Below are 18,439 nucleotides of genomic sequence, written 5' to 3' on the forward strand. Positions count from 1 at the left end.
CTAAAAAAAATAGGATCCAACGTATGAGGATGACTATTTTGATGAAAATGATTTTTTAATAAAAATGTGTCTCGGTTATTAGTCAAATTCTCCCATAAATTATACAACATTAATACATTATACATTTGGAAAGCTGAGATTAATAAGTAAAGGTAGAATTGTCAAAATGTGTAAGGTACAATAAGTTGGTCTCTTCGTCCAGTTAAATAGACAAGTTGGATCGACAATTTTATGATCGGACCAACCAAATTATGGGTTGCAGTTAACCTACTCTAAAATCGTCAAATATAACTAAAAATTAACGTGTTGACCTGTCCCATCTAACAAAAAAAGCGAGGGACCGCGACAGACCGACCCATCCGTTGGACTGTTTTGACAACTTTTAAGTGAAGGACAATTGGGGGGAAAATGTTATAATTTAGACATAATCCCAAGTGTAAATCCAAATGTGATTGATAAAATGGATGTTAATTTTTTTAAATATTTATATTTGATCAGGGTCATTTTCCTAAATGCCTCTTGTTAAATTCGTCGTATTTTATATTTTCAGTGAAATGTAATTTTTGTAAATAGACGTGGAAGATATGTTATGAATAAGTAACCGTGCGTGAATATGGAGGGGAATAATAACATACATAAATACACTAAATATCATATCTATTATTATCATAATCTAATGATAAAACATATTCATCAACACAAATCTATATCCTCCTCGTCGTTAACGGTTTCACTGTATTTGTGTCGCATCTTTTGCAACACAGAAAAAAAAAACTAGAATTTTATTACAATGCAAGAGTCAAAGAATGCAAAAGATATATCACGTGTATAATATTTACCGGTTCAATCGATCAATAACCGAATTAACTAACTGACCACTCATCTCTTCTGGAAGTTAAAAGCTTTGATACCATAAGCAAAAATCACAGCAAATAACATGCAGAATCCGGCCACCATGATTCCCGCGATACCGATGAAATCATGCCTGAATCCAAATACATCCTTGACTAATAGCCTAGTCGAAATTAACTGAATTCCATCAGAAAGCTTCACCAATTTCTCACTGTCAGTATATTGAGAAGCAAGGAGGCCATAGAGACTCCACGCGACGGGGTTTGCCCAATAATACCATCGCCACCATACCGGAATTCTCTGTAGCAGTAGTAAAGAATATTCACCTTCAGAATATAAAAACACACAGAGAGAAAGAGGGGTGTGTAAAATTTCATTTGGGATGGGAGGGTTATAACTCTGGTTTGGTCTATGTTACAGTTCGAAAAACACTATGAGTATGTCCCATATGAAATAAATATGGAACTCGGACATTCAAAATGAAGTGCTGTACAAGAAGTGTTTCTCTCAAGGTTACAGCTACAAAGAAAAAATAAATGAACGTAATTTTGATCGACAAGGGGTATTGGTGTTACTCTGTTACCTTATGAGGTATCATGAATCCGCTAAAGAGATTCCAAAGCATGTAAAATGGGGCAGCGATAATGGCAGCAAGGTTGTGGTTGGGTGTGACAGCAGTTGTCATCATGCCATAAAATGTGAAATACAACATTGTGAAGTACATGAAGAACATGTACCACACAAATTTGGAAACAGCCCACTCAAAAGAAGCCATTGAATAGAATATCGCACAGTAAATAATTGCCTGTGCGAATACGTAAGGAAACTCGATAGCAACCTGCAGAAGAGAAGACCATGAAATTATATTAAGCATGAGTTTGAATACAAAAGTAATCAAGTCAAAAAATGACTTATCAAACAACAAGGCTTTTTATTTTTAAAAATAGCGTACTAATTTTTATATTTAGATATGACACTTAAAAACACAGTTCTTAGATTTTCTAAAGCGAAGTTAAAGCCACAGTAGTACAAGGCCACAGTTTCTGGCTTCATGGTTCAAACTTTTTTCAAATCAATTTTAATACGTTTTTACATTTTTGCTTTCTATCCAAACAAGCTCTAAGTAATAGTGAAAGCAACACCTGAGCAAATGCAAACGGTAAAGCCGAATACATTCCTGCTGCTCTTTCTCTGTATGAAACAAATCTTTCAACAGAAACAACTGGTTGAACGGCAGTGCCATTCGTAACTCCGATGAACAGCACTGCTGCATACATTGATCCCATAGCATTAAATACGTCTTGCTGTGTGTCCCTTCAACACATTAAGAAACATATAATAGGGAAATAATAAGATACAATAGATATATTTAAGTAACACACAGGGACACTTTTCCGTGTTATGTTGCTAAACTTTAACCATGATTCCTGAATAAGTACAAAAAATGGAGTTTCTACGTGGCAAAAAATATATGATAATATTTTATTATCTAAATGAATCTGATCTTGTTGGAGTAACCTTGGCTTTTTTTTCTTGTGACATGATTAATATCAAGCAACCTTGCTTCAGCTGTACTATTTTTTACCAAGAGAATCACAATAAGTGTGATGTGCGAACCTTTTTGAACCAAATCCCCAACATATGCTTCCCAGCATCAATGATATTATTACTGTATAGAAGAAGCGAACTGCCGTGTATTGTGGGTTTCGCCAGTAAGACAAGTTCTGCTTCCAAAGGCAAGCCACAAATTGGTCGAAGTATGACATAGAATACTTTGTTGGAAAATTAAGCTCTTTTGAATCGCTACTTGGTTTGCTCAGCCTCTCGACCAACTCTTTATTATGTCTGAAACAGTAGAGAGACAAATTTGTGAAAACATTATCAATGTAAAAAATGCTAATTAACTGGTAAAACAATTTTCTGTTGGACGCACTGAAATAGTTTTGATCTTCGGTAAATTTCAGCAAAATCAATGCCCAAGCGGCTTTCCTCTATTGGTGATGTAACCTCTAACATCCATGTAGCCGGATTATATCCATTCTTGATCCTTGGTATTCCGTCAATATCCTAACAAAATAAAAGAAAATTAAAGTACAGAGCATGGATGTGCAATGACAGTTCCATGATAGACCACACCAAACTAAAAAGACAAAACAAATAATGTTGGACCTCAAAATACTGGATCAAATCGCAAGACTTTGGACCAAGTGGACCAGCATAAATGAGCTCTCCACCCCGTTTCATAAATAAAAGCTGCAGCATAAAATCAGATAACTAGATTATAGGGAGAAAGTTGATAGTGAAAAAAGAGAACTATTAACAAAATAATTCAACAACTAAGGCATACACCTATCAACATGACCAGCAACACAAACTCTACGAGTAAAATGCATCCAATCAATACTAAAAGCTCTTAAAAAAGCCATAATCAAGAAGGCAAATATTTGACTTTTAGAGCTTCTACTCTTTTAAAAGTACTGTTTATAAGTAATACATGTATTTCAAAAGGAACTACCTAATAAAATCTATTTTTAGATTAAATACTATTGCATCCAAACTCGCCAAAACTTGAACATTAGTACACTAGTAGAGAGACAAAAGTCAGATTTCTGGAGAGATGGAGACAGATAAGTAGAGAACCTCGTCAAAGGATTCAAAGATGTCAATGCTAGGCTGATGAATAGTACAGACAATAGTTCTTCCAGTGTTCACTATATTCCTCACTGTCCGCATCACTATGGCTGCAGCTCTCGCATCTAAGCCTGATGTGGGCTCATCCATGAATACAATAGAAGGGTTGGCTACCAGTTCAACGGCAATAGTAAGGCGCTTTCTTTGCTCCGTTGATAATCCATCAACTCCGGGTAGACCTACTAACGCTCCTCTCAAAGGAATAAGTTCCACAAGTTCCATCACCTCCTCAACAAAAGCCTGCAAATGTGACTGATTATTAACTCGTAAAAGATTTACAAACAGCAATTACCATTAACCATACCTTTTGCGTTTCCATCTCAATATCTGAGGACAACCGTAGCCAAGCAGAGAACAGAAGTGATTCATGAACAGTTAAGCAGGGAGAATGAATGTCGTTTTGTTCACAGTACCCAGATATTCTGGCAAAAGTCTCTTGTTGTTTTGGATGACCTGATAAACTGATGGTTCCTTCAATAACTCCACCAGTCTTTCTCCCAGCTAATACATCCATAAGGGTGGTTTTTCCGGCACCACTAACTCCAACCAAAGCTGTGAGCACACCAGGCCTAAATGCTCCAGTGATATTATTCAGTAACTGCAATTTATCCACAGGAACACCTTGCTGCCTTAGTTCCTGAAATAATTGGGATACAGTATATTGTGAGAGAAAACATATTGAGATGATGATATTTGATAATTGATGGAGAACATACACACCATGGGCACATCCACGTAGTAATTAATATTGCTGAAAGACATAGAAAGTGCTTGGAAAGGAAGCACCATTCCTCTTTGTTTAAAACTCTTCTCTGAGTTGGCAAGTAAATGAAGGTACGCAAATGTTAGAATGTTACTTATAAACTGATACAGTTAAATAGGCAGAAAACATGAAGTACAAGTAAAGTGAGGCCTGTCTACCAGGCATGTAAACTGAGAAACTTGAATAATCTTACTAGCAAATGAGCCAGAATGCTGTAGAAAGTCTCTAAGACAGATGACAATAGGTTCTCCTTTCCGCATCTTCTCTCTCTCGTGGAGTTCTTCTTTAGAGACAACCGCTTGACGCTTCCCAAGAGCTTAAGGGTTTTTAAAAATAAAGCAGAACAAAAAGAAACTTTAATATCAGTATTTGATAAAGGATGGCGCTTAAAAAATAAATCAAGATGTAATTTAGAGTATCAAAGGAGGGTAGAGCTCACGGTTCAGCTTCAAGAGGAAAATGGTAAAAAGGATATTGAAGAAGCATATATAACCGATCAATGCGCCTACACCAATCCAGTACCAATAGTTTTCTGGGAACAAACTTCGAGCATTGAGTAATGCTTTGCCTAGTGACAAATTTGAATTGTCTCCACTTCTCTACATGAACAAGAGATTCATTAAAGTGATTGGCTGTAAATTCAAGATTGAAAAGAATGTCACATGAACACACATGATTTCGGTATTTTGTACAGTCACACGGTATCTCTTTACTCTTCTAAACTAAATTTCTTCAAATTCATCGATATAGAACGGATATAATTGGTATTTAGATATCTCGATTAGGGGTTATGTTCAAATGCCAACGATAAGATATACGTACCTTGTCCCAGGCATGCCCAAGGAATTCATTGACAGAAACAGCATCTTGAGCATAAGCTAGAGGAGAAATCCAAAATCCCCAGATCCACCAACTAGGAATCCTATCTATCAAAGTTTATTGAGGAGATCAAATTTTTTATCATCTGAAAGAAAGGCCAAAACATCCAAATGAGGGTGCTGTATAATGTTTTTTACCTCTTGAAATTATATATCCTCCGAGAGCCATGACTATCAACATGGCAAAGGATCCAAAAGTATTTGCCACGATCATGCTACGGCCCAAGGAACCCATCAGACGAAAAAGAGCTAGAGACATTTGATGCAGAAAGAAGAAAAGCAAGAATTGACGCAGAAATCTGTGTAGTTTGATATTAATGGTAGATTGTCAGCATGCTCTCATCGTCATCCATAAAAATTTTAACAATAAGGCTCACCTTGTTATATTTGGATCAAATCCAACGACATAGTAGGTCACTGCCACCCAGAAACCTGATTCTACTAGTGAAGTTAGAATGCTCAAGAGCCAATAAGGAAATGTAAAAGCCCAACATGGATAGAAGTGTAAGTCCCTGTACTTGTACAGGACTGGAAGCTTGACAACAAGCATGGAAACCTCTGTGAAGCCATTGAAAAGCATAATGATCATGGAAAAGTACAATTCTCCTAAATAAAGGCCCCCATCATCAATTGTATCATGATGCAGCGTAGTACGGAAAAAAACACTCATTGTAATCAGAGCAACCAGAAGGAGCTGGAAAAAGTAAGTCCAATACATGTATCAGGTGTGCATAAGTCATAAAGAATTTCGCATGTCATCATTGTAGAGAATCAGTCAAAAAAGAACTGAAGACCTAAATACATGATCAAAGACCATGTTCACTGTCTGACTGAATATATTTCTACAGGTAAGTTTGTCAAAAAACTTTAATAATGACATTACCTGTATAAATTTAAAGACATAGATAAATAAATTCCGTTTCATAAGCAGCAACTGCCAGTCATAGCAGATTTTAAGCAGTTCAGTTTTCCTGACGCCATATCGAGAAGTCGATAAGGCTGCAGGATGACTGTAACGCTTATCAAATGGGGTATCCAGCTCTTCAGATAAATTCTTCCCAATGTTGAATTGGAGAAAAGCTTCAGCAAATCTAACAACTGGTATGTACCGATATGGAAGATCGAGACGAGCCCAGTATTGCTCTTGGTCCTTCTTGGATACAACCTGCAAGAAAGAAAATTCTTCTGAATAATTAAAATCCAACGGAACATCAACCTACATATCATCTAATACCTACTTCTTGAAGAAAGTCTGCAACATTTTTCCTCTCTGGGCAGTGAAATTCCATGCATGAAAAGAACTCTAGGGCAGCTTCACGAGGTCCCTGGTACACAATTTGCCCCTCGGAAATGAGAATAATATCATCAAATAGCTCGTAAGTCTCAGGTGCTGGTTGAAGCAGAGAAATCACAGTGGTTCCATCAAGTGCCTGGGTCGAATGCTTAAGATACTTAATTATTTGGAATGTAGTGGCACTATCAAGACCTGTTGATATCTCATCCATGAATAACACTCTTGATGGGCTGACCAATAATTCACCTGCCATATGGATATGGTAAGTGAGCTTGTGTTTATATAATCTGCATTCATTCACCCAAAATAAATTATAATTTCAACACAACCTGTTGTCAGGCGCTTTTTTTGGCCACCAGATATCCCTTTAAGCATTTCATCTCCGACAAAGGTATCCGCACAAAGGTCCAAGCCCAAAATCTTTGAGAGTGAAATATTTTTAGAATGATCTATAATAACTAACAAGCATATTGTGCAAAATCTCATTTTTAATACGCAAATATGAGCTTAAAAAACACAACTTTCGAAAGTGAAACACATATTTTTATCTTATGTTTCATATGTAATTTATCAACAGATTTTTAAACCACAAGTATCTTAGATTAGCAAAATGAGTCCTAAAAAGTTGTACATGTAAAGAAAAGGGGATGAAGAAACACTTCAATGCCCATCTTTCTTCGTCGATCCATATCGATAGTATAAAAAAGAAGAGAATCGTAAAATTATTAGGATGCTCAACAAACTGAAAAGCATTATAGCTGATAAGATCCCACTTGCCAAATGAAACGTAAAAAAGTGTATTTCTATTTTCTCATAATTCCAATATAAGCCAAAGCCAAAAGCCAAAAGCTGCATTTTCTTGTGTATACAACGCAAAAAAAAAACTGTTGGTTTCTCTACCCTATTTTTCTACTCAATTATTTCTACTATTGATTTCGAGGAAATAAAACAACCACAACGTATCCAACAAAACAAAGATGTATCTCAGATTCTTTCCCTTTTTCATGATATATCTTATCAGTATACTAATAAAAACAGTTCCCTTGAACTTAACTTAGAACTGTTTCACTGTGTAAATTCCCTTTGTTTACTATTATTTGCAAAATTATCTTTTCTTGCATAGGTATATCTCTGCCAATATCAGTACAGCCACGCCAGATGAGGTATAAACTAAATCTACAAAGTTCAATTGGACAGAATTTTATCATCGATCTTGATGTCCAATTTTATCATCGATCTTGAGGATGGCGGGAGCTACAATAGATATTTGCAGCAAATAACAGCAGCAATTAATTACCATACTCGGAAAATCAGCAGCTTAATGAAGACAAAAATTTAAATTTCCACAAGCTTATAATACAATGTTTCTCCCATTATCAACAGAATATTATAAATATTTTAGCAAATCCAAACATTATTAATGGTTAACATCAAGAAAATACCTTCAAGATGTACTCAACCGCAAGGCCTGATTCCCTCCCCTCCAAAGACAGAGCCTGAATCATGATAAGAAAGTTACTTGATATTTTTTTAGGTGGGCTTTTTGAACTTACATAAAGTGCTCATCAACTTTGGGGGTACTGCAAAAGTGGGTTTGTTGAAGTGAACACGGCTATAAATATGATCAATGAATAAAGTGAATGGGTCCAAGTTATCTTGTACGGAATTGCGCAGGTAACTTGAGGCTAGGGTTTCTTATAGAGTGCATCATACATAAATACCGATGTCAGAAGTTTTAGTATCGATCTGCTCTATGTCTCATAGGGTCTCTTGATTAGTAAAAGAAATTTCTTAACTGATATAATAAAAGGTATCGAATAAGGACTATCCAAAAGAGTGGATAATGTGCAGTACTTATGATGATTGAATATAACATGCAGTGATCATTGATGTAATAAAATATATTGTGTAGGAATTCTGATATAAGGCAGATCACAGATCGTCTAGGTGTGGTTGCTTTCCTATTGTCTGTTTACAGAGTCTCTCAAGTTTTAGAAATTTATTTCTATGAAAGGAAAAGTTACATCTTGCATAATCCTCTACCTTCATGAATATATCAAGATCTTCATCAGGCTTTATTCCAGCAAGCTTTTCTCTTCTCGAAAGTTCCAGAAGCATATCTGTCACAACTTTCAGGGTCAGCGTCTACATGATATAATATATATGCTAACAGAATTTTATCTGCTTTACCGTATTTATACCCAACACCTTGACAACGAGATGAAAAGGTGAGAGTTTCTCGAACTGTCATCTCTGGTATGTGCCAATCTTGTTGACTGACATAAGCAGATGTTCTTTGAGGAACAAACTCATTCAGCCCATGCCCATTGTACGTTACTTTACCTGACATCTTAAACAGATCAAATTTTTGCTTTCAGAAGTCAATTCCACGTCGGCGAATGTATAATATATGACGACATTACTGACAAAATAATCTACCTGAAGATCAGAGTTGAGACGTCCAGCAAGGGCGAGAAGAAGAGTCGTCTTTCCAGAGCTTGGAGGACCCAATAATAATGTTAATCTAAAGATGATACAGAGCAACAATATCAGAAATATGAACAAATCCTCTCTATTAGATGAATGGGAGAAAAACCAGTACATGCCTTCCTGGTCGAATTATCCCACTAACATCGTCTAAAATTGTCAGCTTTCTCTTCTTACCAGAATATATCCTCAGCTGTCTGAATAAAGCCTTAAATTGCACAATCAGAAACAAAAGTCAGATAAAGAACACAATCAACAGGCACTAATCCAAGATAGCGTACGTCGTACCTCTGTCATGTTGATAATAAAATTTGATATCGTGGGCAAAGCTCTGCTACCAATGTGAACAAATGATTCAACTGTCAAATGCTCAAACCTCACTTCAACTTTTGGGAAATCCAAGTCAACTCTGAAATGCCATAATATAATTCCAGTTGAAATCGTGATATGTTGTGAGCAGTTTCAAGTACTAAAAACATCACTAATGGGTTACGAGTTTCTCTCATATATTGAGCTATTATCCAATGAAATTGTGTATAAGAATTAAGAAACATGATACATCATCCAAACTGTGAAGTGATTGTTATAAAAAAACATTGGAATTAGAACCCGTAACTGTTTTCATGTAGTATTTCCTCCAAAAGAATCTGTGGATTTATTAGCATTTGTCAACAAAGATCCATTACCATCCTATTAATGAAGAAGCAAGGCACCCGTATAATAGTTTTGCATTCAGGATTTTAGTCCAACTCTTTCGTGATGTCGAGGCACTGCCTTGCCACATCGACTGGACGATACACTCTCCTACTCCCTTGAAGGAGCGAGATAGATTTTACTGGTCATATGGAATGCGCCTTAATCAACCAACATATTGAAGAATACTTGGAATTAGTTAATATTCCTATGGATCACCTTCTAAGGAGTTGCTCTTCTCTTGCTCACGAATGATACATAATGATCCAGTGATCATTCATAGAGGGTCAGTGGGTTTTCAATCTTCAATACTTATTAGAAATCCAAACATCGGATATGCGGAAAAGAAACTAGTAATTTGAATGTACCATGTTCCCTCCATGAAACTGTGGGATGGTAATTAAATAATTGCACCAGTTTCAGTACGATGAGAGAGATCTAACAAAGAAGAGGATATACAGAACCATGATTTGATAATTCTCGATCAATTGAGGAAATCCCATTAAACCGAGCAGTGACAACTTTAAATATTCTGAGAATCTAACACCCAAAGCTACCAAAATCATAATTCAAGAAAATCTTCAACTAGTTATTTGATTGTCCATTTTAGTTTTGCAATAAAACTTGGCATCATTCTACCAACTACTACTTAAAAAACTCACAGTCTACCTACAGCCTCATTCTTTAAAAACCCAATTAGGACATTTGACCATAATAACGATAATGATTATTATCATCGTTATTCCAAAGAATGTCAACAGCCAATAAAATCAAAAGAATAGATAATATTATACCTATCGAAACGGCGTCGCACGCGAGTGAAGAACTTCTCCCAGTCACTATCAACTGAGTTAATCAACCGATCCAAGATAACATTTTGCTCCTGAGATTCGAGCTTGTGCACCTCGACCTCCTTCGAATCCCCGACCACATTGCGGAAAATGCCGAGCCTCACGCGGTCGTAAGTCGGCAGCCGCTCGAGCGCCGCCCACCGCAGCGCCTCCTCGTCGTCTCCGTCCTCCCGGAACGAAGCCGAACGCGCGGCTATATTCTCCGCCGAGTTCCACATCTATCGACAGCTTGAAACCAAGAAAATGGGCGAAGGGGAGATGATAATAGCTGGGGCTATATGTCTATAGACTTTCACAAAGAAAGTACGGCGGTGTTGAAGAGAGTAAAGGGACTTTAGGGCTGGCTTTTTTAGGTGGATTCATTAAATGTCAGTGGAAAAAAGCACATGAGAAATGGGAAATGCAATCAAGCGAGTTGGTTGGGTAATGCACTGCATTAATGGCTCCTCAAATTATCTTTTCTGCCCATTTACGTAAATCATAATCCAATTTGCTTCCTACTTCCTCCTCCTTTTCCTGTTCTTCCTCGATTGTTTTCAAGAAACTGCGCATCGCAAGAGCCGATGCATTTGGAAAAACTTCCCCATCTCAGAATTTAATGTTAGCAATCCCGAAGTGTTGAATATCAATGCCTAAAGGGGGTGGGGGATCGAGGTTAGGAAGGAGTTGGGAGTACGATTGAATTTTGTAGTAATACGGTTATCTTGACAGTGAAGCATTAAATGCAGCTCCACTGGAGCACAAAAATGGCTGGCCGGGTGGTTGCTTTGTTCGTCACGCGCTCGTTTCGCATGCAGGTCATGCATATCCAAATTAGACCTTTTTTTTAATATTATTTACATACTATATTATTATATATTGGTTCGGTAAACTATTTTAAATTAGATGAAGATGGGAATATTTTTCTTCTTTGGATGAACCAACTATATCTACCACCAACCCTGTTTTCAACTTTTGAGATCATCAAATTTTCGAGACTATTGTCGATGACTTTTAGTTTATTTAATATTAAATTTTCAAATTTAAGACGAGATCTCATATTCAAGATCGGTAATATTTTCTTCTTTCATCTAAAAAACAAAAAACAAATTTCGATAAGTTTTGCTAAAAAAATTCGATATATATTTTTTAAAGGAAAATTACATTTTTTATGATTTAATTTGTATATTTTTCATTTTTTATTCTACTTACGTGCCATTGAAAAATGATATCTCATCGAAAAATGCTGACGTGTTTAATATCATTTCAGCACTCCGATAAAAAATGATTGGAATTTAAAAAAAAATCGAAGTTAATAGTATAAGACTGTAAATTGACAGATAACTTAATCATAAACGAAAAACGTGCAAAATATATTATATGATTAAAAATATATTTTCATATTTTTTGAGAAAAAGCAAAATTCAGTGGTTCCATGCACCAAATGATACATGATTGTTATAATTGGCACGTGTTATTTATATGAATATTACAAGTCGCAAGTTATGATACATATTTAATTGCGATTGCATGTGTCATAGGATTTATTCGAATTTTCAATGTGAAAAAGATATATTTTGGCATTTCATAATGAATATTGTGCTCTTGTGAAATAATTAAACTAAATAAGTAAATAATGTAATAGTATAAAGACAAATAAAGTAATGAACATATAATCAATAAAATACAAATAAATAAAAAAGAAAGTTTCTTGTAACTTTTATTTTTTTTTAATTTTTTATGTTGTCGGACAATTCACAATTTTAGCCAGTTAATTTGTACTATTTTTACAATTGTAATGGTTTTTTAAAGGAGTGATAACGTGATATGTTACATGTCAGCAATGTTCGATGTCATGTCAATAATTTTTGGTATCACATCATCAATTTTCGATGTGATGTCGTTATTTTATAGTACCACATCAGCACTCCGGTGACAATTAATGAATTGAAAAAAAAAATAAAATTATTAGATTAAAATTGCGAATTATCCGATAATAAAATAAAAATGAAAAACTTGTAATTATATAACAAAAAATGTGGTTTTTCTTTATATAAAAAGGGAGAGAAAAAGTTTGTATAACATCATCTTTATATGTAGTTTATGTATATAAATAGATTTTTATCTCTGAAAAACAATTTGATAAGATCCATACAAAAATTACAGCTGATCAAGGATAAATATAACTCTTAACATACACATGATAATAATTTTAAAATGTATTAAAGAGTAATTATTTATCAATATATTGACATTTCGACGATAAATTTGACTAGGATTACACCAACTTATATAACTAATTTTGCTTTTTTTAAAAATTCATTTACTGATATTTATTATAACCGGAATTAGTTAATAATATACTAAACTTATCTGGTTGTGACGGATTTTATTTAACCAAGCCATTTTCATTTTAATTTAGCGAAGCCACTAGAACTATTGGTCAAAATCTCAAACCTAATCAATTTCCTACTTGATGATATAATTGGGCATATTAATCCAAGGTCATGAACTTATGGGGAAAATTACTTTTTTATTCAGTAAATTACACGCTTTTTATTTTTATTCATGTTATCGTTTATTTGATAATTTCTTAGATTACTAACCACTTTTTAAAAATTTTAGTCATTTTTCACCAAAGCAGTGTTCATATCAACAATGCCCGTCGCTACTTCAACAATTTTCGGTGGTACGTTATCATTTTTCGGTATCATGTCAACGGACAGACTAATATGAGGTTGGGCTGAACCCTAGCCCATATAGGTTATGTATATTTAGTTTCGTGGGCCTACGGTTTATATATGTTTATTTCGTGGGCCTGAATAAGATTTTAATTTATCTTTGGACTCTAATATTATTTTTATTTGTGCTTTTCTACTTTTTTAATATAGATGGATCAAGTAATGAAAAATTTAAGTAGGGTTAGGTTGATATTATTTAGCATGGTGGGTAGAAAATTATATTATAAATATAAGTAAATTCTATAATTATTTTTTTGTTCAATTTTAAAAAGTATATACTATATTATTATACAAATAAGTTGGTTTTTTAAACTAATTTTTAAAAAATTAAAAAAAAATTATACATTCATCATCATATTTTCACGCTATTGTTTTTATAATTAAAATATAATATAATGCTTTCCTTGAAAATTAGATAACATTTATTTAATCAAATTTAATATATTAATATATTACAATTTTGTATCATTCTCGCTCTGCAAGATTGATATTAAAAAAAATTATGAATAATTAAAAGATATACAAATTAAAGGAATTGACATAATATAAGGATATAAGGGTACCTTGACTTATCGATTATTTATCAATAAATTGGTTAAATTTAAAATTTAGATCCTCAATAATAAAATCTTGGGTTCGCTCCTGACCACATCAGCTTTCCGACAAGAAAAGCTAATTAAAGTCGAAAAAATGTATATTAGTAAAATAAGACAGTTTACATTAACAAAATATAATTTTCCTCAAGAAAAGGCGTAAAAATGGTAGTACATAGATTTCATTTGAAGCGAATTATTAAGGTACAAAACCACTTGAACATCGACAATGATCACTCGAAGTTATTCCAGTCCTACAACTGAGTAGAGACTGGCGAAATTCATGAAACAAAATTAAAATGCAAACTTTCTGCACAAACTTGCATAAACAAAGAATACAAGGCAAATAATAAAACATTAATAATGTTAAATGAATCTTTCCAATGAATTAATTCACCAAATGGCAGTTTCTCCTGATCTCACCCTGAGTTCCAGTGAGCACTTCGATCTTCCCCATCTTCACCATTGCGGCTGCAAACTTCCTAGCCCATATATATCCATATTGAGCATTGTTTAAGACAATTTTCTTCGTTAAAGGGATGTTATACAAGGTTTGATCCGAGGTCAAAAGATCCTTATTCACCTTCAAACCCACGTAGTACTTGTTGTCCAAAACATTAGGGGTGAAAGAATCAATATTTACTGTAGGGTTTACTAATGTCGTTCCATTAACTGGGGGAGGACAGATTCTTTTCAAGAATGCCGCATATTTAGGGTCGAGGGTCGGGTCAACGGTCGGGTAGAGACGATTCGAGAAGGAATTGCAGTGAGAAATGCCGATCGAGTGAGCGCCGGAGAGTGCACCATTTCATCCAGTGACAGCCCTTTTCTAGCGAAGTTGTCTCTGAGAGCTGAGGCATTGAAGAATGGTGGTGGCAGATTCAGAAGAGGATCAAGTATTAAGGAGACGTTCCCGTCACACCGGCCAGATGGTACGTCCCAGTATATGTTGCCGACTTTCAATGCGCTGTCACGAGCTGCGAATGCGAGAATGTCCGCACATGACACGATGCCGGGGCATCGGATCTCGAGCTCGGATTTGGCCGCATCTATCACCTCGAAGCCGCGCAGGCTTCCCTGATTTGGCATGCTTTCCTTTTCCGAATTTGGTCCATCCAACAAAACTGAAGCGTCACATCCCTATAGTGTACGTAAAATTGCATGAGCTACGCATATAAGATTAGTTAGTGATAGAAATTATAGAATGACTTGCTAACACATGTATCTATAGTAACTTGATTGGACAAATTATATTTTTGATAATTTAATTTTCATTTTTCACTTTTGATCACGCATTTTTTATTTTTAGTCTCGTAACTTATATGTTTTTTAATTTATTTTTGGAACTTTTTTCTAAAGTCCATCGCTTTTGTCGATAAAAAAGACAAAAAATGAAAACAACATAAATTTTACGTGACGAAAAGAATAAAAAAACATGTAGGTTACGGGACTAAAATAGAAAATTCACCGTAACATTACTAAAATGAAAAAAATATACAAGTTATATGATTAAAAATATAAATTCATTATAAACAAGATCAAAAGTGAAAAAAAGTATAAATTATATGACTAAAAATGAAGCATACCCTGACAAATTAAGAATCGAGATTGAAAATAAACATTAGTCAAGTGAGGAAAATATTTAAAATTAAGATTAATGGTGATTAAGATTTTAGACGACAAGAATTACGCCTTACCCGAACGAAACAATCATGGAAATGCAACCTTATAAGGCCAGCAGCAAGGCCAGAGTTAAGTCTAACGAATTTGCTCACGTACTTCTGCACGATGAATTCTGCTGGAGGACAAGATTGACCGTAGAATCCCACCCTGAATGGTGACTTGAACCTCGGCGACACTGCCGACACCGAACAAGATAAAATGAAAAAGGAGAGAAATGTGATTATTAATTTACTATTGTAATGTTTAGTCATTTTGTATGTATATATCTAGAGTATAATGGGATGATACGGAGAATTGATTGCTGGTATATATAGGCACAGGCGGGTGCAAAATATCGTGGTTTTTTAAAAAGGCCCGACTTGTGTAGATGTGAGCAAGTTGAAATTTCTTATATGCTTAAATTTGAGCTTGATCTCCACTAACATCAAACGTGTTTCTTTTGTTAAGAGTTCACTATTTTAATTCTTCTTTCTGAATGGTATACTTAATTTTTAATTGGATTTATTAGGTAGCATTATCCTGTGCTATATATTATATATTGTTGACTTTGAATTAGAACTAATAGGTAATATCCATAATTGGTCTTAATTAATGGCAAGAAGTTGGATCGATTTTCCTGATTTTATGAATATAGGAGAAACGGAGTGTGATGACCATTGGCCTAATAAAATAAAGGGATTTTTTTTTCTTCCTATGTTTGAATTTTTGTGATTTTTGTATGCTAAGTTAATTAGAATTAAGTTTTCGTTGTCTAAGTTAAAATTTTTTTTATGACAATTTTGTACTTTGTTTTGCAGTTTTATTCATTTTTTTAATGGAAATGCTGACACGTTGGGGCCACATTAACGTTGCATAGAAAAAAAATTAAAATTTAAAAAAAAACTAAGTTAATGGAATAAAACTTAAAATTGAATTTTTTTTATTTGGTTTAATTATTTGACCATTTAAATTAAGCCCTAAATTTTTCATTTATGAGTTAACACCTTTTAAATGTGTTAGTCAATGACAATCACCCAACAAAATTTGTTAATAATATCATAATAATTTTTCAAAATAAAATAACAAAAATTATTGTTATAACATAATCGGGTCGGGAATCCCATCGTGAATATATTATATACCCTATCTTTCTCCAACATTAATCGGGATTGGAAAAATCCTGACAATTTGGGTCAGGAAAAGCACGAGTTAGGATTTTTTGGGACGTGAATGAGACGTGATTCAACCTTAATAACATATACATCAGAAAGGCCCTTGTTTAAAATAAAACAAAAGGAAGAAAAGATTTATGTAGGACCGAACATTTGTCGCTTTACCAAAAGCTATAACTGGTGGTAATGGTGCAACTCAAATCTTTTAAACCGCATAGCAGCTCAAACACTACTGTTCGATCGCTTTACTAAGCAGGGATAATTATTGCACCCAACAATCTCACTCCCAATAATTGCACTCCTTGCAATCAATGAGAATCGAATACGTGACATTGGCTCTGATATTAATTGTAGGACCGAGCGCTTGTCGCTTTACCAAAAGCTATAGCTGGTGATAATGGTACAAGTCAAATATTTTAAACCGCACAACAGTTCAAGCTCCACGGTTCGATTACTCTACTAAACAGAAATAATTATCGCACTCAACACAATTTCCAAAGTTACAATTCCAACTACCTCTCCAACATAAAACTTTATTAAATGGAGTCCAGATTTGTTATTATTTTTTTAAAAGATAATAAATACAATGAATGGAGACTAATTCTTCTTACTTGTTTTTTTTAGCTTTTATAACAACCATGTTTTGGGAAAATAATATTTTTTATCTTGTAACTTACACATTTTTTATCGTGTTATCGGTTAATTCACAATTTTCATCGATTAAATTGTATTTGTTCTTAGAAGATTTACCCTTTGTGCCTAAGAATTTGGATCCTGATAACCTTCAGGTTAAAGAGCTTCTTCCGATCAGTTCTATAATATTGAGGATGTGGATAGGGTCTTTTTTTCAACACGTTTGACAATCTTGAGAATGAGGTAAGTTTGACAGTTTTTCTCTTGTACCATGTGATAGTGAGTGATAGGGATTCTGGAATCGATCGAAACCTTTCTTTCGCAGGTGGCATAATTACAGATCATATAACCTTTCCGACTAAAGAGACCTACTCTGTCGCTAACTACAAGACTTGTGCCCGCTGTAAGTATTGAATTTATGGCAATTCCACAAGCCTAAAGCCCCAAGAATAGTCCTTTTCCGTGGTGTTCCTTTGCTGATGTGGCACCTCATGATGTTGAAGTTGCATTGACGTGTATGGTACCACAACAAAACTCTAGATGAAAAATACTAAAATTGGCAGAAACCGGAAGATATAAACTAAAACGGAAACTCAATAACACATAGAACAAAAATGGCAAAACACAATTTTCTCTTAAGAAAGAGGAGATTGGTAAGTGTCTGGCAGAAGTTGTGCATGGAGGTAAAGTGAAGGAGTTTAAAGGAAATGCTTGAAAGTGGAAGGAATTGGCCCGAGAACCGTGGCCACGACTTCAGCTAGAAATATAGATGATTTTGTGTGCCGGATTTTATGTAGCCAATATTTTTTTAACTTATGCAGGACTTTCTTAATATATTTCAAGATTGATACCAATTTTTTTACTTAAAAAACATTCAATGTGGTTGAACAAATGTTTCAATTAAATAGCAATATAATAAAAAAAAATGCGAACGCCTACCATATTGCAATGAATGTATCTATTTAATAGAACTCTTGCAGTACTGCAACACTTTAATATTCTGAGTTTGTTCTCGATTCAGTTTAGACACTCTAGTTCTATTGATTTCACATGCTTCAAATACAAATAAATCACTAGTGTTTATAGACGGTGAAACTTAATTATCTATCTAAACATCATAAATGGGCCACCGTTGTTAATCCTTCGAGTT

General features: G+C 34.4%; 1 protein-coding gene and 1 pseudogene across 1 annotated transcript; both read right to left on the reverse strand.

Annotated features, from left to right (window-relative positions):
- Nucleotides 1-640: 640 nt before the first annotated feature.
- LOC140971368 (ABC transporter G family member 32-like) lies at nucleotides 641-11,188 on the reverse strand. Its single transcript, XM_073433602.1, has 24 exons — nucleotides 10,453-11,188; nucleotides 9,254-9,374; nucleotides 9,085-9,173; nucleotides 8,918-9,002; nucleotides 8,669-8,828; nucleotides 8,522-8,598; nucleotides 7,921-7,974; nucleotides 6,808-6,898; nucleotides 6,423-6,724; nucleotides 6,068-6,349; nucleotides 5,562-5,878; nucleotides 5,323-5,483; nucleotides 5,129-5,232; nucleotides 4,746-4,905; nucleotides 4,500-4,622; nucleotides 4,264-4,355; nucleotides 3,848-4,180; nucleotides 3,493-3,783; nucleotides 3,022-3,105; nucleotides 2,786-2,919; nucleotides 2,470-2,697; nucleotides 1,995-2,166; nucleotides 1,436-1,690; nucleotides 641-1,152 (listed from the first exon to the last, which is right to left on the reverse strand). Exons 1-24 carry the CDS (start codon nucleotides 10,725-10,727, stop codon nucleotides 880-882), a joined length of 4,263 nt encoding a protein of 1,420 aa, XP_073289703.1. The 5' UTR covers nucleotides 10,728-11,188; the 3' UTR covers nucleotides 641-879.
- Nucleotides 11,189-14,210: 3,022 nt separating this feature from the next.
- On the reverse strand, nucleotides 14,211-17,782 carry LOC140958217 (peroxidase 5-like; annotated as a pseudogene).
- Between the last annotated feature and the right edge of the window lie 657 nt (nucleotides 17,783-18,439).

Source organism: Primulina huaijiensis, chromosome 2 (genome assembly GCF_012295235.1).
Source record: "Primulina huaijiensis isolate GDHJ02 chromosome 2, ASM1229523v2, whole genome shotgun sequence".
NCBI lineage: Eukaryota > Viridiplantae > Streptophyta > Magnoliopsida > Lamiales > Gesneriaceae > Primulina > Primulina huaijiensis.